Raw genomic sequence first — 21,363 nt, forward strand, 5'->3', positions numbered from 1 at the left:
GGCAGAAACTCTTTTAACAGGGCCTGCCAGCACCTGGTGCTCTGTTATCCAGTTGTGCCCCTGGCTGGTTTTGTTCCAGCATATCTCCTGAGACATGGTCAGGCCTGAGGGGTCTACTGGTAATCCTATTATCCATGCTGTACACAGTAAGAGTAATAGGCACATCTAAGATCATTTACATTTGACTGACTTGCAGAGTCCTCCTTTGGGGCCAGCAATCTGGATACTGACCAAAGGTGGGGTATAGTTGCTTTGGAGCATGAGCTCATTTACCTCTTCATCTAAGGTTAGGTAGGGACCCAGCCCACATCTGCTGATAGAGGCTGCTAGATCCCAGGGTCCTTTTTGGATTTCATTTCCTAATGTGGTTGACAACAACTAGGTTGAGGGCCACTCTTCCTCTCTCTGAGATCCACACAGTTCAGCTAGTGGGTCCTGGAGCTATAATTTCAATCTCCAGCAAAATTTGTGATGAATTTGTTTTAATTAACCAGCCTTTATAACCCAAATAATGAGTCGTAGCTGGTGGCCCTAGATTCGTGACTGATACTGAGTCATCTTCTGGGTCAATAAAATCTGTATAATCATGATTCTAAGGAATTTGGTAGGGATTTGTCCTCTCAGGCTTTCAATTATAAGAGGATCATATTGCACAATCTGCCCTTGACTGGGTTGCCAGCGTGTGGAAGACAGAGAGACAATGGAATAATCAAAATGGTAAGGGGAGTATTCACCTGGTGAGTGGATGTGAATGGTATCCTCTCTAATGTCAAAGGATTGGGGGTTCCCTTTTAGTACTAACAGGGGAGTCTTTGGAGGAGACTGGTAGTACGTGTGGTGGCGTTTAGAGACACGAAGCTGGGAATTAAATAGTATTAGAGCCTGGGGCCAAATTTCTGTCCATTTGGGGGACAACGTAGTGTATAAGAGCTTGAGGAGTATATCTATGAGTAGGCCATTGTGTCTTTCTGTAAGTCCAGCTGCTTGAGGCTGGTAAGCTAAGTAGAATTCCACAAGATTCTATATTCTAGAGCCCATGACAGAACAACTTGGGAGGTGAAATGGGTACCTTGATCTGAATCTATGCTTGGTGGGGCAAAGGGGATGAGCACATACTTGATTAAGAAGGAAGTCACATAATGGGAAGCAGCCAGCAGACATCCAGTGAAGGTATGGATGATGGTGTTTGCATACCTATTAGATCTCGTGGAGGGCAACAGCAGCCTGATAAACTCCATATGCCATCTGAAATAGAGTCTGTCGCTTGGGGCATGTATCCCCACCAAGCATCTTTCCAGAGTTTTGTTCGGGAGCAAAGGAAGCAATTATCTACCACCACTTTGGCTAGAGCTGGAGTAAAGGGCATACACCTGTATGCCCAGTCAGTAAGTGCTGTCACTCCCCTATGGCCTGATATAATATGGGCCCACTCTGCTAGTGGGTATGGCACTGAGGAATAGTTGTGTCCAGGGTCGCTTTTGGTACTCCGGGAGGGGGCTCATACATGTAATTTAGATGAGTCTGTAATGTTACTATATGCTTCTGGTGTTTGCTGTGTGTGTGTGTGCAGAAACGAGTGACCCTAATCGGCATGTGTGAGTTGGCTATTTCTTTCCAAATGGAGGCACCCCAGATGGGCTTTCCCTGAATCATGAAATTATCCTTTTGCCATTGTCCAGACTAGACTGTGAATCCATTGGCTACCTCCCAGGAGTGAAGGAAAAATATGTGCCCTTAGAAATCTCATTTTTATGATCTGTCATAGGTCAAGGTACACTGCCTCTAACTCTGCCAGTTGGACCGAGTCAAGAGAGCTGTCCTATACTAGGAATGTGCCATGGCCTATGTGTACAATGGTGGTGCTGCCAATGATGAAGAATACCAACTCCCTTTCCATGTCAGATTTTGTTTGCAAGGGCCTCCCCAAACTACTAGATGGGCTGGCATGAGGGTGCCACTAGTTGCACCTCAATGTCAGTGAGCAAGGGGCTGGGCATGGGGAAACCACTTTCCTGTAATTTGGAAAGACGCTTGATATCAGATTTAGCCCTTTTCTGAAGGTGCGATTTCCATTTTAACAGTGAGGCCTCAGTGGTCGTGCCGAGCCTCTGCCAGGTTGAACCCCTCACAAAGCGGAGGAACATGGCCTTGTAATTTGCGGGGGGACTCCCTGTAAGAAGAATTATCTGGATTTGGGGTCAATTAGGGCCTCTTCAGGATTGGAGGTGAAATCTAGGTCATCTGGGTTGCTCTGTTCAAAGAAGTGATAGATCCATTGACCCATATCAATCTTACAGAGAGGGAGTCAGGCCTCATCTAGTGTTTTCCATTGGCTTTGAACCTTTGTGGTAATAACCGCAGTAGAAGGGTGATCTCAGTGCCAAGCGTTAAAAATCCAAGTAAACAGGGGAAGGGATTCTCTTTCTATACCTTTAGGGCTAGTGCCTTTGGGTTTGGACTCTCCCTGGTCATTGGAAGCCTCGATTATGGTGTTTCCCTTTTCCCACATGGAAGGCTAGAGGTTGCCCAGAGTTGGGTATTTCCCTTCCCCCAGGTCAGTGAGGCTCTGATAAAATCCCAGCAGGTTAGGCTCTGGTTAAATACTTTCTCCTGAGGCCAAACCTTATTAAGAAGAATAGAATGCTCTGGTGTATTTCAGAATGGTTCATTTTCCCCTCCCCTTGCCATAAGCATGAGGGGATTTTTCTCTGATATTTACTGTAGAACCTGAGGTAAGGTTTTGTGAGTTTACAGGAGGTAAAACTCACAAAAGTGTGGGGTCCCCCTGGATGATTGGGTCCGCTTAGAGTTTTTAACTCAGAGCAGTCCACACTGAGTCTCCAGCCAATCTCATTGTGTTTTCAATTTGCATTTCCATAATAGCTAATGATGTTGACCAACTTTTAATGTGCTTATTCGCCATCTGTATATCCTCTTCAACCAAATGTCTTCTGATATCTTTTGCCCATTTTTCTAATTGGATTGCTTATTTGATTTTTCCCTTTCTTTCTTTCTCTGTCTTTCTTTCTTACTATTTTTGCTATTGAGCTTTTTCTTCTCAATTGTATCTTTTTATTAATTTCTTAACAGCTTCATTAAGGTATCATTCATAAAACATAAAATTCACCCATTTAGAGTGTACATTTCAATGGATTTTAGTGCAACCATCACCGCAGTTGATTTTAGAACATTTTTATTATCCCACTTCCCCTCTTCCCCTCCCTCCACCCCCAATCCTAAGCAACTACTAATAGACTTTCTGTCTCTATTGATTCCCTATTCTGGACTTTCATAGGAATGAAATCATATATTATGGGACCTTCTGAGTGGCTTCTTTCACTCAGCATAATGTTTTCAAGGCTTATCCATGTTGTAACCTGTATGAGTAGTTTATGCCTTTATACGGCTGAATAATATGTCAGTGTATGGATATACCACATTTTGTTCATACATTTGTCAGTTGATGGACATTTGAGTTGTTTCCACTTTTTTGCTATTATGAATAATGCTAATGTGAACATTCATATGTGAATTTTTGTTTGGACATATATTTTTGTTTCTCTTGGGCATATACCTAGGAGTAGAATTACTGACTCCATGTTTAAGCTTGTGAGTGATCACCAAATTGTTTTTCAAAGAGGCTTCACTGTTTTACATTCTCACATACTTAGGAGGGTTCTGATTTTTCCACATGCTTGTTAACATTTGTTATTGTCTGTCTTTTTAATTTTAACCATCCTAGTTTGTCTAAAGTAGTATGTCACTGTGGTTTTCATTTGCATTTCCCTAATGACTAATAACGTTGAGCCTCTTTTTCTGTGCATATTGGCCATTTATATATCTTCCTTGGAGTAATCTATCTAAAGGCTACTGAAGTCTTAAGAAGTATGTTCAAGTTATTTGCCCAGTTTTTAACTGGGTTGTCTTTTTATTATTGAGTTGTAGGAGCTCTTTTTATGTTCTAGACACAAATCCCTTATCACATAAGTGATCTGTAAATATTTTTCTCATTCTGTGGGTTGCCTTTTCACTCTTGATGGTGTCCCTTGAACTACAAGAGTTTTAAATTTTGATGAAGTAAAATTCCTCTATATTTTCTGTTGTTCTGTCTTGTGCTTTTTGGTGTCATATCTAAAACACTCTTATTACCCCAAGGTCATGAAGATGTCCTGTTTTCTTCTTAAAGTTTTATAGTTTTAGCTCTGACATTTAGGCCTTTGATCCATTTTTTTTTAAAGATTTTTTTGATGTGGAGAATTTTTAAAGTCTTTATTGAATTTGTTACAATATTATTTCTGTTTTATGTTTTGGTTTTTTGGCTGCAAGGCATGTGGGATCTTAGCTCCCTGACCAGGGACTGAACCCACACCCCCTGCATGGGAAGGTGAAGTCTTAACCACTGGGCTGCCAGAGAAGTACCTGCCTTTGATCCATTTTGAGTTAACTTTTGTATATGGTATGAGGTAGAGGCCTAACTTCATTCTTTTGCATGTGGATATCCAGTTGTCCCAGCACCATTTGTTGAAGAAACTATTTTTCCTCTATTGAATTGTCTTGGCACTATGTCAAAAATAAATTGACAGTAAATGTGAGGGTTTATTTTGGACTCTCAGTTCTATTCCATTAATCTATATATCCATTCCTAGGCCAATATCATGTCTTGATCACTATAGATTTGTAGTAAGTTTGAAATCAGGAAATGTGAATTTTCCAGCTTTGTTCTTCATTTTCAAATTGTTGTGGCTATTCCAGCTCCCTTGAATTTCCATTTGAATTTAGGATCAGCTTGTCAATTTCTGCAAAGAAACCAACTGGGATTTTGATAGGGATTATTTTGAATTTATAGACCAATTTGGGGATAATTGCCATTTTAACAATATTGTCTTCTGATCCATGAACATCGGATATCTTTCCATTTATTTAGGTCTTCCTTAATTTTTTTCAGTAATGCTTCTTAGTTTTCAGAGTATAAGGTTTGCACTTCTTTTGTTAAATTATTCCCCAAAGTATGAAACTTTGTATACAAGCCATTCTGAGGGTGCAGCTACACCCTCAGATCTTGCTAGTTCTACCTCAAATCTGTTATATTCTCAAAAGAGATCAGAGATTGGATGGAACAGCACAAATATAATACCATGAAAGACAGAAGGCAACTGAAATTACCTGTGTAATAAAGCCTCGTTCACAGCCTTAGCTGCACAGTCAAATCACCTGGGGGACTTAAAAGCTATCCATTAGATAGGAATCTTGAGGGGTGAGACTTAGTACTTTTTAAAGCTCCCCAGGTGATTTCAAAGTGTAGCTAAGATTGACATTTGCTGTTGTAAATTATCAACTAACTCATCTTCTAGTCAGAGACAGTGCTGTAATAATAGTAGTGACTTATTTTATCAGGTTGATATTTCATCTACCTAAATTAAAATAAATGAAAATAAAGTTGTATAATTAAAAATTATTTGGGAACTTCTTTGAGAAACAATTTGAGAAAGTATTTGAATTACTATTTGAACTGTTCAAAAATGTGTTATAAAACATTTCAAACAGATGCAAAGAATAGTACAATGAACCCCCATGCGTCAATTTCCTAACTTCAACAACCGTCAACCAATAGCTATTCTTGTTTCATCTGTCCCTCCCACCCATTTTCCACTGTCACCCGAATTTTTTTAAAATAAATTTATTTATTTTTGGCTGCATTGGGTCTTCATTGCTGCACGTGGGCTTTCTCTAGTTGCAGCAAGCGGGGGCTACTCTTCATTGTGGCGCGCAAGTTTCTCATTGCAGTGGCTTCCCTTGTTGCGGAGCACATGCTCTAGGCGCGTGGGCTTCAGTAGTTGTGGCACGTGAGCTCAGTAGTTGTGGCTTGCGGGCTCTAGAGCACAGGCTCCATATCTGTGGCGCATGGGCTTAGTTGCTCCGCAGCATGTGGGATCTTCCCGGACCAGGGATCGAACCCATGTTCCCTGCATTGGCAGGCAGATTCTTAATCACTGTGCCGCCAGGGAAGCCCCACCCCAAACATTTTTAAGTAAACCCTAGAAATAATATTTTACAATATCTGTAAATGTTTCAGTATGTAATTCTGAAATATTGGAATTGTAGCTCTAAAAGATTATTTTAAAACTTATCCTCTATATCATTATCATACCTAAAAGTTTTAACAACATGAGTTAATTTTTATGTTATGTAGGAAGATATGATAAGAGAACAGAAGATATATCATCAGTACTTGGCACAGCGGCGTGAGGAAGAAAAAGCTCAGGAGAAAGACCTGGACAGAATGTTAGAGAAAGAGAAGGAAAAGAAGTTTGCTGAGAAGGACAAGGAGCTGAGACTTGAAAAGGAGGCAAGAAAACAACTTTTGAATGAGGTCATGTGTACAAGAAAACTGCAAGTTCAAGAAAAGTGTAAGGGAATGAATTATAATTATATTATATTTGGGCCTTAATTCAATTTAAGTAGCAACCAAAATATTTATTAAATAAGTATTATGTGTGAAATACTATGAAGAATGTAAAAAGGATTAAGGCAAGATCCCTGCTTTGCAGGGACCTTACCTAAGTGAATACTTGAATATCTTACTGCAGGTGTCTCCATACATCCATACCTGCATGCCTTTGCTTGGGTAGTTTTCTCTCCCTATGATACTTTTGATCTTGAGAAATCCTGGACATCCTTCAAGGCCAGCTCAAATATCTCATTCCTTGAGAGGCCCTCTGTGTTCCTCTATTCATAATAAATCTTCTTTCTGGGGTTCTCACCATTGCTTGTTCACATCTCTTAGCATACCACTGAATTCCCTCAGCTTCAGTGCTTGGTCACAGAAGGAAATATTTGTTGAGAGGATTTCTATACCCAGATGTAAACATTTACCAGTAGGGTACTATGGACTTCACACTAGCTGTCTTTGCAAGAGAAAGCTCATCTTGGTTCCATTGATTAATTCTCCACTCCAGGAATTATAATGGCAGTTGAAAATTGTTAAGCCAGTATTAGATGGAGTTTTAAGAAATGAGAAGAAAGCTTCTATGATAAAATGATTTCTGTATTCTCCCATGATAAATGTTCTAGAATATGTTGAGAAAACATGGAAAATTTAAGTATTTGGAACCATTTATAAACAAGGAAATAAAATCAACCATAATGCACCACCCAGGAATAGCTACTGTTCACAACTTCCTGTATTTCCTTCGAGTATTTTTTATTATGTATGTCATTTCCCCTCACAAATTAGGATCTTGATGTATATATATTTTTTACAGCCTGCATTTCCCACTTATCATAAACATTTTTCCAGGTTATTTTTCTTCAATTGTAAGATTTGTAATGCTGCCTAGAAATCCATTATAAAAATGGACCATAATTTATTTTACCTAAACACAGCTAATGGACCTTCAGCTTGTTTCGAATCTTTTTCCTCCCGTGTTAGCATTGGAGGTTACTGTCTCTGTACATAGGTTTTTTGGCTCATATATGATTAAGATAAATTCCTGTAAATGGATTTGGGACCAAAGATATGTACATTTTAGATGTATATTGCCTGGTTTTATTTATTCTTTTGTGAACTCTGTTCTCTTTGTCATTTTTTTACCTACTGGGTTGTTTAAGTTTTCCTTATTTAATTTATAAGAGACTTACCTACTGTTTTTCCAATACTGATTTTGTAATGAATAAAGTCCCCTATTAATATAAATGGCAATAGAACTGTTTGTCCTCGAGAAGAGAAAGGTGAGAAGTGTTCAAACAGTGGTAATCTGGTATGAAAAAGGCTGATCATAGATTTCAATGACTAATTATTAAGAGAAAATCTCTGTAGATTGCAGCACATATGAATCTAAACCCCATTCTTTCCTTAATGGAGATGACTACTTCTACCTTATTAAGCTAAGATTCAGCCCAGTGATTCTAAGCTCTGCCTTTCTAAAGACAATATGGCATCGATGCCCCGAAAGATGTCAGCAAGTCTTTTCTGAAAAAGTCATTCAGCAAAAATTACTTTTGTCTTTCTTAGTGCAACGAAAAGCAAAAGAACAGGAAGAACGTGCTATGGAACAGGAACGTATAAATGAAGGTCTTAAAGAGCTTAACCGTGAAGAGAGGGAGGATTTTACAAGGTATGATTTTGTTTTCTTTATTATTACTAACTAACCAAAAATAGGAGATTTTTAGCATAGAGGACAATGTGCCATAATTCATGTATTATTGATGTTATTTTACATCAGTCTTAAATTTGTCCTAAAAGCTCAATTCAGTTTATAAAATTTCATATAAAAATAAGCAACAACCATTTTGGTAAAATTAAATTCTGTACATTGTGTAATTCTGATTATACACATTAGGTATTAAACTAGATAAACATCTTAAAAAAATAAAACAAATTAGAAACAATTTTTATAAAGTAGGCACCAACCCTAAATCGTAATGAAATAAGTTTTTCCCGCATGAAATAAACCCGGAAATAGAGCGTGACCTAATTAGTTAGATTAACAGAAATGGCTTATGGGGTTATGATTCCATGCAAATGTCCCAGGAAGATTTTTTGTAGCCTCGCTGAGCTGGAAAACTGAAGTGCTCTGGGTGCTTTGAGATGTACCACTTCCCTCCTCGGGCAAGGGTCCCTCTGATCACCATAATCAGGCTCAGGTAGAGAAAATCGGCTGATGCCTCCTTGCAGCCTTTCACAGATCATAGCAGTCCCTTCCCACTGATGACTATGGCACCCAGTTCAGGTGACCAGTGTGGTGGAGAAAGAGGACCTGGCTCCTCTAATTGCTTGTCACCCTCCCTGTCCCTAGGGCCTGTTCCCCGGCTCACCCATATTTGGTGCATAGAAATAAGCTCTCTTCTTTATAGGAAGAGTATGGTTTATATACCTGAGCCTATTGTTACTTTGGGGGCACTACCAACAATATATGGCCTACCCTACTTACTTTCTCTACTTGTTCTGCTCTGGAGGTCCTTCCTTCTCACTTTTGAAAAGTCTGTTGTTGGAGATGTGAAGGGAATTTAATGAATAACAACTGTCTTCCCTGCCCAACTTTTATTTTTTTCTTATTTTAACATCTTTATTGGAGTATAATTGTTTTCCAATGGTATATTACTTTCTGCTATATCATAAAGTGAGTCAGCTCTACGTATACATATATCCCCACATCCCCTCCCTCTTGCTTCTCCCCCCCACCCTCCCTATCCCACCCCTCTAGGTGGTCACAGAGCACCTAGTTGATCTCCCTGTGCTATGCGGCTGCTTCCCACTAGCTATCTACCTTACGTTTGGAAGTGTATATGTGTCCATGCCTCTCTCTCACTTTGTCACAGCTTACCCTTCCCCCTCCCCATATCCTCAAGTCCATTCTCTAGTAGGTCTGTGTCTGCATTCCTGTGTTACCCCTAGGTTCTTCATGACATTTTTTTCCTTAAATTTCATATATATGTGTTAGCATATGGTATTTGTCTTTCTCTTTCTGACTTACTTCACTCTGTATGACAGACTCTAGGTCCATCCACCTCACTACAAATAACTCAATTTCGTTTCTTTTTATGGCTGAGTAATATTCCATTGTATATATGTGCCACATCTTCTTTATCCATTCATCTGTCGATGGACACTGAGGTTGCTTCCATGTCCTGGCTATTGTAAATAGAGCTGCAATGAACATTGTGGTACATGACTCTTTTTGAATTATGGTTTTCTCAGAGTATATGCCCAGTAATGGAATTGCTGGGTCATATGTTACTTCTATTTTTAGTTTTTTAAGGAACCTCCATACTGTTCTCCATAGTGGCTGTACCAATTCACATTCCCACCAGCAGTGCAAGAGTGTTCCCTTTTCTCCACACCCTCTCCAGCATTTATTGTTTCTAGATTTTTTGATGATGGCCATTCCGACCGGTGTGAGATGATATCTCATTGTAGATTTGATTTGCATTTCTCTAATGATTAATGATGTTGAGCATTCTTTCATGTGTTTGTTGGCAGTCTGTATATCTTCTTTGGAGAAATGTCTATTTAGGTCTTCTGCCCATTTTTGGATTGGGTTGTTTATTTTTTTGGTATTGAGCTGCATGAGCTGCCTGTAAATTTTAGAGATTGATACCTCATTAGTTTTGGTTTGCATGCCTCTAATAATTAGTGATATTGAGCATCCTTTCATGTGTTTGTTGGCAATCTGTATATCTTTTTTGGAGAAATGTCTATTTAGGTCTTCTGCCCATTTTTGGATTGAGTTGTTTGTTTCTTTGATATTGAGTTGCATGAGCTGCTTGTAAATTTTAGAAGTTAATCTTTTGTCAGTTGCTTCATTTGCAAATATTGTCTCCCATTGTGAGGGCTGTCCTTTTGTCTTGTTTATGTTTCTGTTTGCTGTGCAAAAGCTTTTAAGTTTCATTAGGTCCCATTTGTTTATTTTTGTTTTTATTTCCATTTCTCTAGGAGGTGGGTCAAAAAGGATCTTGCTGTGATTTATGTCATAGTGTTTTGCCTATGTTTTCCTCTAAGAGTTTTACAGTGTCTGCCCTTATATTTAGGTCTTTAATCCATTTTGAGTTTATTTTTGTGGATAGTGTTAGGGAGTGTTCTAATTTCATTCTTTTACATGTAGCTGTCTAGATTTCCCAGCACCACTTCTTGAAGAGGCTGTCTTTTCTCCATTGTATATTCTTGCCTCTTTTATCAAAAATAAGGTGACCAGGGCTTCCCTGGTGGCGCAGTGCTTGAGAGTCCGCCTGCCGATGCAGGAGACGCGGGTTCGTGCCCCGTTTCGGGAAGATCCCACATGCCGCGGAGCGGCTGGGCCCGTGAGCCATGGCCGCTGAGCCTGCGCGTCCGGAGCCTGTGCTCCGCAAATGGGAGAGGCCACGACAGTGAGAGGCCCGCATAACGCAAGAAAAAAAAAAAATAAAAAAAAAAATAAGGTGACCATATGTGCATGTGTTTATCTCTGGGCTTTCCATCCTGTTCCATTGATCTATATTTCTGTTCTTTTGCCAGTACCATACTGTCTTGATTACTGTAGCTTTGTAGTATAGTCTGAAGTCAGGGAGCCTGATTCCTCCAGCTCCATTTTTCTTTACAAGATTGCTTTGGCTATTTGGGGTCTTTTGTGTTTCCGTACAAATTGTGAATTTTCTTGTTTTAGTTCTGTGAAAATGCCAGTGGTACTTTGATAGGGATTGCACTGAATCTGTAGATTACTTTGGGTAGTAGAGTCATTTGCACAATATTGATTCTTCCAATCCAAGAATATGGTATATCTCTCCACCTGTTTGTATCATCTTTAATTTCTTTCATCAGTGTCTTATAGTTTTCTGTATACAGGTCTTTTGTCTCCTTAGGTAGGTTTATTCCTAGATATTTTATTCTTTTGTTGCAGTGGTAAATGGGAGTGTTTCCTTAATTTCTCTTTCCGAGTTTTCATCGCTAGTGTATAGGAATGCAAGAGATTTCTGTGCATTAATTTTGTATCCTGCTACTTTACCAAATTCATTGATTAGCTCTAGTAGTTTTCTGGTGAAATCTTTAGGATTCTCTATATATAGTATCATGTCATCTGCAAACAGTGACAGCTTTACTTCTTCTTTTCCAATTTGGATTCTTCTTATTTCTTTTTCTTCTCTGATTGCTGTGGTTAAAACTTCCGAAACAATGTTGAATAATAGTGGTGAGAGTGGATAAACTTGTCTTGTTCCTGATCTTGGAGGGAATGCTTTCAGTTTTTCACCATTGAGAACCGTGTTGGCTGTGGGTTTGTCATATGTGACCTTTATTATGTTGAGGTAAGTTCCCTCTATGCCTAGTTTCTGGAGGGTTTTTATCATAAATGGATGTTGGATTTTGTCAAAAGCTTATTCTGCGTCTATTGAGAGGATCATATGAATTTTCTCCTTCAATTTGTTAATATGGTATATCACATTGATTGATTTGCATATATTGAAGAATCCTTGCATTCCTGGGATAAACCCCACTTGATCATGGTGTATGATCCTTTTAATGTGCTGTTGGATTCTGTTTGCTAGTACTTTGTTGAGGATTTTTGCATCTATGTTCATCAGTGATATTGGCCTGTAGTTTTCTTTCTTTGTGACATCTTTGCCTGGTTTTGGTATCAGGGTGATGGTGGCCCTTAGAATGAGTTTGGGAGTGTTCCTCCCTCTGCTATATTTGGAAGAGTTTGAGAAGGATAGGTGTTAGCTCTTCTTTAAATGTTTGATAGAATTCGCCTGTGAAGCCATCTGGTCCTGGACTTTTGTTTGTTGGAAGATTTTAAATCACAGTTTCAATTTCAGTGCTTGTGATTGGTCTGTTTAGATTTTCGGTTTCTTCCTGGTTCAGTCTCAGAAGGTTGTGCTTTTCTACGAATGTGTCCGTTTCTTCCAGGTTGTCCATTTTATTGGCATAGAGTTGCTTGTAGTAATCTCTCATGATCCTTTGTATTTCTGCAGTGTCAGTTGTTACTTCTCCTTTTTCCTTTCTAATTCTATTGATTTGAATCTTCTCCCTTTTTATCTTGATGATTCTGGCTAATGGTTTATCAATTTTGTTTATCTTCTCAAAGAACCAGCTTTTAGTTTTATTGATCTTTGCTATCGTTTCCTTCATTTCTTTTTCATTTATTTCTGATCTGACGTTTATGATTTCTTTCCTTCTGCTAACTTTGGGTTTTTTTCTTCTTCTTTCTCTGATTGTTTTAGGTGTAAGTTTACGTTGTTTATTCGAGATGTTTCTTGTTTCTTGAGGTAGGATTGTATTGCTATAAAATTCCTTCTTAGAACTGCTTTTGCTGCATCCTATAGGTTTTGGGTCATCGTGTTTTCATTGTCATTTGTTTCTAGGTATTTTTTGATTACCTCTTTGATTTCTTCAGTGATCTCTTGGTTATTAAGTAGTGTATTGTTTGGCCTCCATGTGTTTGTATCTTTTACAGATTTTTTCCTGTAATTGATATCTAGTCTCATAGCGTGTGGTTAGAAAAGATTCTTGATAAGATTTCAATTTTTTTAATTTACCAAAGCTGAGAAATAAGAAAAGTAGTGTGAGCAGAAGGTATTACAGTTACCTACTGGTGTATAACAACACACCCCCAAATTTGTGGTTTAAAGTGAGTTATGATTATGTCTCATGATTCTGTGGTTGACAAGGCTCAGCTGGGTGGTTCTTGCTTGGGATCTCTCAGGTGGTTCAAGTCAGATGCTGACTGGGACTATGTTCATGTGAAGGCTCAGCTGGAATGCTCACCTAAGATACCTATTCATATAGCTTGTAGCGTGTGCTGACTGTGCTTGGGGATCTCATCTGGTATTACCAGCCGGAACACCTACACATGGCCTCTCCATGTGGCTTGGGGTTTTTACAGTGTGGCGGCTGGTTTTGAGAGGGATAGTTCCAACAGCAAACATTCCAAGAGACAGGAAGAGCAAGCTGCCAGGCCAGTTAAGGACTACATCTAGGACTGCTATAGCATCACTTCTGTCATATTCTATTGGTCATAAAAAGCAGCCACAGGGCCCATCTAGATTCAGTGGGATGGAGAAATAAGCTCCACCTCTTGATAGGGGAGTAGAGGTTCACATTGCGGAAGAGCATATGGGAGGGGGCGATATCACTGTGGCAGTCTTTGGAAAATGGAATCTGCCACACAGAGGCATATGCATGCTGTAATCTCTATTTCTGATAAAGTCTTATATTAATAATGTGGCTTATAGATTGTAAAATGGTAAAACTGCTATGGAAAACAATATGAAGTTTCCTCAGAAAATTAAAAATAGAAATACCATATGATCCAGTAATCCCACTTCTGGGTCTAAATCCAAAATAAATGAAAGCAGGACCTTAAAGAGATGTTTGTATACTTATGTTCATAGCACCACTATTCACAATAGCCAAGGTGGATATAACCCAAATGTCCATTAACAGGTGAATGGATAAACAAAGTGTGGTATGTACCTACAGTGGAATATTATTCAGCTTTAAAACAGAAGGAAGTCCTGTCAGATACTACAGCATGGATGAACCTTGAGGACATGCTAAGTAAAATAAACCAGTCACAAAAAGACAGATGCTGTATGATTTCACTTACTTGAGGCACCCAGAATAGTCAAATTCATAAAGACAGCAAGTAGAATGGTGGTTACCAAGGGCTGGTGGGAGGGGACAAAAAAGAGTTGCTGTTTAATGGGTATAGAGTTTCAGATTTGCAAGACAAAAAGTTCTGGAGATCTGCTTCACAACGATGTGAATATACTTAACACTACTGAACTGTACACTTAACAATGGTTAAGATGGTAAATTTTACATTATGTGTTTTTTACCACAGTAAAAAAAATCAGTATAAATTTAAAAATGTGGCTTATATATTTTAACTGTGGCATATATATGGAGGAAATCATCTAGTTAATACTGAACAGAATGAGTCAAACTTACCCACCCGGTCACCAGTAACCCACCCAGTCACCAGCAGTGCCAGACCACTGCAGGCCTCCCCTGCAGGGAGAATATGCCCCCTTTGATATAGAAAGCGGACAAGAAATAGGCAGAACAACTTGTTCCGTTTTACCTTCTTCCTTGGAGGGGAGTGAGAGGGGATGGAGAGAGGCCAAGGGTTCTCTCCACATAGCAGTCAATATTTTGAATGAAGAAGAGACATTCCCTCACTAAAATCAATCTTTGTTCTAAGGTTGTCTTAATTATTATTGGGTAATAAACACATTATTGATTTTTTCATCTATTTCTTTCCCACTCACCCTGATTATAATGGGAATTTTAATTTGACTTTGAAAATTACATTTTAAGTGTACTGGCCTACATAAATCCAAATACTTACTTTGACAGTTTTATACTTTGACATTTCTGATACTTTAGACGCTCCAGTTTAGCCCAGGAGTACAGGAAGCAACTTCAGATGCAAATGTGCTCCCAACAGCAGGCCCGTGAAGCAGAGAAGGAGGAGGAACACCGAGAGTTTGAAGCAGGGATGACAGCAGAGAAGAATTTCCAGGACAAGATCCAGGAGATCCTGTCCACCCATCAAGTGCTGCCCCAAAATATTCATCCCATGCGGAGAGCATGCCCTAATAAACTTCCACTATAGTTTCATAAACATCAACCTAGTTTTTCTCAGTCTTTTACTATTTTAAACTATAGCATGCTTGTATATCCCTTTTAACTCATGGATAAACTGTTCTTTTATACTGAGTTTGCATAATTATATGCCACGAAATTTTCTTCTTACAAATTAAACTGTTCCTTTTTGAGATTTCATAGACTGACAAATCTGAATGATCTACTTCCTATCACATAGTTATTTTCCTTATTTATCTCCATGCCTCCCTTTCTTGTTCATTTATTAATAGCTTCACTTTCTTCCATCCATCTGCCGATATGCCCATTTCCTCTTGCCTCCTTTTCTCTTCTCTCTCACAGACATAATTCACAATATTAGCAGGGCATTTTTGCAGGCAGAGCTGGGACTATCAGCCACTTTCATTAACCTGCTTATTCAGTCATTAAATAAATGTTTACTGAGTGCCTTTCACATGCCAGCACCATTCTGGATCCTGAGACTTCAGCAAGAACAAAACAAGCCCCTTGCTCTCATGGAGATTACATCCTAGTGGAGGAAACCAGGTAAGTGTTAAGTGCTATAGGCAAGAAGTGGCAGGAGTGCTATTTTATTTTATATGTGATAGTCAGAATAGATCTCTTTGAGCAGCTGATATTTGAATGAACCAGCCATGTGGCTATCTGGGGGGAAAACATCCCAGGCAGAAGAAGGAGCCAGTGCAAGGGCCTTGGGGCAGAAGTCTGCTCAGTGCATATGAGGCATTGCCTTTGTGCTGGAGTAGAGTGAGGAGAGAGTGGTAGAAATCTAATTGGAAAGGTAGCGGGGGCCAGATGATGTAAGGCCTTGGAACCAGGGTAAAGACTGGCTTTCACGTCTATAGGAAGCTGTTACAGGGTTTTGAGCAGAGGAGCAACGTGATACGATGTAAGAGGGTTGCTGGCTACCATGTAGAGAATAGACTTCAAGGAGACAAGAAACAAGGATTCAGTTAAGAAGTGATCACAATATCCCAGGTTAGGGGTGATGGTAGTGTGGTAGCCAGCCTCCAAGATGACCCCTAATAATTCTCGATGTAGAGAATGTACACACAGAAGTGTGTGTTTATGCCCTTGTATAGTCCCCTCCCACCCTGAATCTTGGGCACTAGTAAAATGTGTGCATTTACTGGTTAAAAAAAAAGGTAGAAAGAAATTGACATGTTCATATTCCTAAAGTTCAGCATTATAATTATTTCTACTTCTTTGAAAAGTTCCCTCCAAGGCTTTTTTTATATGGATACTCATTTTTACATTGTAAATACACTGCCATGATTCTTCACCTATCACATTTACAAATGGCTACATAATAGTCTACTGTTTGTCCTATAATTTATTAAACATTAGACTTTGAGTTTATTTCAAATTTGTCACTATTACAAATTTTTCTATACAACATTCATTTGAATTATTTCCTTAGAGTCATGCAGTTCCCTGGAGTGGGATTTTTGGGTCAAAGGGGATAAACATTTATATACTTTTGCTTTCAAGCACCACATTTGCAAAAGAAGTTTTTAGAGTTGCAGACTCTTTAGGGAAATGTTTTCAGGGCCAGTTGGTATTCTCCCTGAAGGTTTAAAATGTATTTAAGCAAATTGTTTGCTAGAATCTCTGAGAGGTTTTTTCTTTAACCTTTCTACCCATTCATCCACTCTTAACCTCAGCTGTGGGAATCTAGCTCCTCCTTTGGATCCTCCCTGTGGCCAACATTAATCTCTAATCCAAAAGTGGGAGTGGGAGTCTTGGCCACAAAAAAAAGAAAAAAAAAAGACTATCATTGAAGTTTTGTTGAAAATCAACTGACCATTAATATAAGGGTTCATTTCCAGACATGCTACTCTGTTCCATTAATTTGTCTGTCCTTACACCAACACAAAACTGTAGTGATGATCACTGTAGCCTTTAATAAGGCTTGAAATTGGTAGTGTAAGGCATCCAATGTTGTTCTCTTTTTTTCCCCCGCCCAAAATTGTTTTGTCTATTCTAGTTTCTTTAAATTTCCATGTAATTGTTAGGATCGTCTTGTCAATTTCTACAAAGATGCCTACTGAGATTTTGATAGAGATTGCATTGAATCTATAGATCAATTTGGGGAGAACTGCCATCTTAACAATAATGAGTTTTCCAACCCATGAAGAAGATCTATCTCCCCATCCACTGAGGTCATGTTTAAATTTTTAAGCAATATTTTATGGTTTTCAGTGTGCAGGACTTGTGCTTCTTTTGTTCAACTTATTCCTAAGTATTTCTCTTCAATGCTATTACAAACAGAATTGTTTTCTCAAATTCGTTTTTGGATTTTTCATTGTTAATGTATAGCAATGTGACTGGTTTTTGTATATTGAACTCGTATCCTGTGACCTTGCTAAACTCACTTATCAGTTCTTGTAGGGTTGTTTTTTTTTTTTTGAGATTGTGTAGGATTTCCTACATTCAGGATCATGTCATTTGCAAATAAAGACAGTTTATTTCTTTCTAATTTGGATGCCTGTTGTTTCTTTTTCTTGCCTTAACTGCACTGGTTAGTACAATATCAAGTATGATATTGAATAGAAGTAGAAAGCATAGACATTCTTGACTTGTTCCCAGTTTTAAGGGAAAACGCTCATTCGTTAACCATTAAGTATGATGTTATCTGTAGGTTTCTCATAGATGCCCTTTACCACAGTGAGGATGTTCCCTTCTCTTCCTGTTTTATTGAGAGTCTGTATATAAAGAGGTGTTGGAGCTTATCAAATGCTTTTTCTGTGCCTGTTGAGTTGAACATGTGATTTTTGTTCTATTAATATGGTGTATTACATTAATTTATTTTCAGATATTAAGTAACCTTGAATATCTGGGATAAATACCACTTGGTCATGGTTTATGGTGTTTTTTTTTTTTATTAAGTTGCTGCATTTCATTTGCTAATTTTTTTTTTTGTCACTGTGTTGATCTTGGTCTGTTGTGTATCTTCCATCTAGGTCTCTTGTGATGTTGTCTGGGTCTGGTATCAAGATATTATCGGCCATATAAAATGAGTTGGAGAGTATTCCCTCTTCCTTTATTTTCTGAAAGATTTGTGAAGGTTTGCTATTATTTCTTCCTCAAATGTTTGATAGAATTCACCAGGGACGCCACCTGGGCTTTCTCTGTGGAAAGATTATTTTTTATTGCTAATTTAATATTTTTACTGACTTAGGTCTAATCGGATGTTGTGTTTCTTCTTGAATCAGTTTTGGTAATTTGTGTTTTTCTACAAATTTGTCCACTTCATCTAAGTTGTCTAATTTAAACACATAAAGTAGTTCATAAAATTTCCTTATAATTATTTTAACTTCTAAAGGATCTGTAGTAATGTGCCCCTTTCATTCTACTTGGAATTTGGGGTTATTTTGCTACTCTGTGACCAGAAAATAACTGGAAAGTATGACCTCTCCATCCAGTGTCTTTCCCTGCCCCCAACCCAGAATAACTCTCTACCAGAGAGCATTGTACTTTGATGATTGAAGCAATGTTTAAAAACAAAAGTAAAAATCACTTATTGTTAAATTATTGCTGTTTATCTTTTTCTTATTTTTATGTAAAGGAAACTAGCCTTTCATCATACAGATGCAAACATTTTTTTCTAGTTTTTCTGCCCTTTTGATGGCAGAGCAAGGGTCTGGATTCCTGACATTTTATTATCTGGTAGGGCTGATTTCACCACTTTGGTCTCCTTTTACAGTTTTTTTTTTCAGAGCTATCATATTGGGTTGTTTTTTTTTCTTCCCCAGATCAATACTAGTATCATTTGATTATCCCAGTAATATTTTCATTCAGATTGCATTGGGTTTATAAATTAGTTCAGGGATGCTGTCAACTTTACAATGTTGCATTTATTCAAGAAAATCCACTAAACTTTGGTGAGAATGGTGGGAGTCTATGGCATTTTGGCCTGCAGCTGCTTCCATATCCCCCTCAGCTGCATGGACCAGTGGTTCTATCAGGGCAGAGTAGGTTGTAAGGACCTACCTGCAGTCTCACTGCCAGAGGGGGTTGACTTGATTGACAGCAAATTTGGAAAAATCCATGCTTGGGACATTGTCAAAACAAGAGCAATCTTGGTGGCAATAAATCAGGGGATGCCGACATCACAGCTAGCTTGAGACTGTGATACTAGTTGGAGCAAGCAACAGACAGACCAACCAGAAATTTCACAGGAAGATCTGGGGAACATGACAGCTATTATGGTCTTTGATAAGCTCCCACATATTCTTGGTGATATGGAAACTGCTTAGACAAAAAACTACATGCATGCTTATGAGAAACCTAGCAGGCCCTCATAGTCTACTGATCCTTGGCCACACATGAGGCCTTGCACATAAAAAAAGTAAAAGCTGGGGCGGATTTGCTAATGGCCTAAACTTTGAATGTGTTCCCCACCCCCTCACACATATCCATCAGCAGAAGGTGGAAGCCTTACTAGCTCAATCACTCACTGACCACTGTGGTGACCCAGGGCAACCCCTGGGAAGCCATGCTTAAAACTAAAAAGAGGAATTTAAGAAAATGAGCAGAGACATCAATATTATTTTTCCAGATGGTATAACGGGTCAAATGAAGTCAAGTATGTGTAAATGACTTGATTTACCATAAAATGTTATACACACATGGGCATTATTATCGAGTCCATTCACCTAGTGCAGGGAAATCGATAAGAAAAAGATAACCCAGTAGAAAAATGTATGAAAGACTTGTGCAGACACTTTGCAAAGGAGGATAGGAAGATGGCCAATGAACAGAGGAAGAGATGCTCAAAATTATTACTCATCATGGCAATGAAATTAATAAAACTACTGTGTGTCAGGAAGGGGGATATTTCCCTTTATCCATCTTGAGTTCTTGTGGCTGGACTAATAATAAAATTGACACAAGACAGATTAACAGAAGAAAAACAAACAAATTTTAATTCGTGCACACAGAAGTCTCATAGAAATGGAACCTAAGAAGTGGCCAAAGCAGGCAGCTTTCTTATCTTTTAGGTAAAAACAATAAATTTGTGAGAAATTGACAGGACAAGGAAACTTAGGCTTTGGGTGCTTAATTTGTGAAGAATCTAACTAAACAGAGTTTGGGATTGGGGTAGTAAATTCAAGAAGTGACAAGTTTTGTTTGTACAGGCTTCTTGGCCTGAATGCTCTATCTCTGGTGATAGGGTGTCCTTTTACCTCCAGATGCCAGGAGTACACCTGTTGTCGAACCGAAGTTCATGTGCCTGAGGCACAGTGAGGCCAAACAAACCGAACTGTTGGAGTTTGGAGCAGAGAAAGGTTTATCGCTGGGCCATGCAAGGAGAAGGGGATTGCTCATGCTTAAAAGACCCACACTCCCCGATGGGCTTCAGGGAAGCATTTTTAAAGGCAAGGTGAGGGAAGGGAGTTGCGGGTGTGTGGCTTGCCTCATGCACGATTCTCTGATGGTGAGGTAACAGGGCCATGTCACAAGGGTTAACATTGTCAGTCCTCAGACTCCAGTAGCTCTGGGGACAACATGCTCATGGTCATCAAGTAGTTAACTTCTTCCATTTGGTGGGGGTTTTAGCATCTATAAAATGACAGTTCTCCTGGCCCAACTGCTGTTTTTGTCACTATGTTCACATTCTTTCGATCATTCATTCTTGAGCCAGGCTTTTGTGACTCAGGGGAGGCCTGGGAGACTACGGCTTTTCTACAAAGAAGAGGCAGGCAGAGGATATGGGGGCAGGAGTCTGTCCCAGGAAAGCCCCATAGGGTCCTGCTCACTTACACACCTTTCACGTGAGAGATTTATTTCCTCCTTGCAGGGGGACAGAGAGGCGGGTTTGATCTCCGGGGCCATGGGGTGCAGTGGCTTGAAGCAGAATCTTAGTTCCCTGACTGGGAATTGAACCCAGGCCACAGTGATAAGAGTGCGGGATCCTAACCAGTAGACCACAAGGGCCAGCAGGCTTGAAGCAGGACCTCTCTCCTTGACTTCTTTGAAGAAAGAATTAGTAAAGAGACAGAGGCAGTGAAGCGTGTTAAGTGTTTATTAGCAGCCAAGTACATGTGGAAGAACACACAGGCGGGCTTGGAGTGAGTCATGCGCTTTTGGGGTGTGGCTTAAATTGCTTATGTTGGGGCAGTTTTCTGGGTTTCCTCTGGCCAATCATCTTGCTCCATGCCCATATTGGTCTGACTCGGGGCCCTCTCTGATGTCCGTGCATATCTTTTAGCCAAGATGGATTCCAGTGCAAGGGTTTCTTGGAGGTTGGCAGGACATATTATGGG

At 39.1% G+C, this 21,363-nt stretch overlaps 1 protein-coding gene across 1 annotated transcript in view; it reads left to right on the top strand.

Moving 5' to 3' along the window:
• The window catches only part of CFAP53 (cilia and flagella associated protein 53), a 64,232-nt gene extending 48,962 nt beyond the window's left edge, over positions 1 to 15,270 (top strand). Inside the window, exons 6-8 of the mRNA XM_007465590.1 lie at positions 6,191 to 6,407; positions 8,012 to 8,114; positions 14,858 to 15,270. Coding sequence (XP_007465652.1) covers positions 6,191 to 6,407; positions 8,012 to 8,114; positions 14,858 to 15,086 — 549 coding nt within the window. The 3' untranslated portion in view covers positions 15,087 to 15,270. The remainder of the gene's footprint in view (positions 1 to 6,190; positions 6,408 to 8,011; positions 8,115 to 14,857) is intronic.
• The last annotated feature ends 6,093 nt before the right edge of the window (positions 15,271 to 21,363 follow it).

Source organism: Lipotes vexillifer, unplaced genomic scaffold (assembly GCF_000442215.2).
Source record: "Lipotes vexillifer unplaced genomic scaffold, Lipotes_vexillifer_v1.1 scaffold36, whole genome shotgun sequence".
In the NCBI taxonomy this organism is placed as follows: Eukaryota; Metazoa; Chordata; class Mammalia; order Artiodactyla; family Lipotidae; genus Lipotes; species Lipotes vexillifer.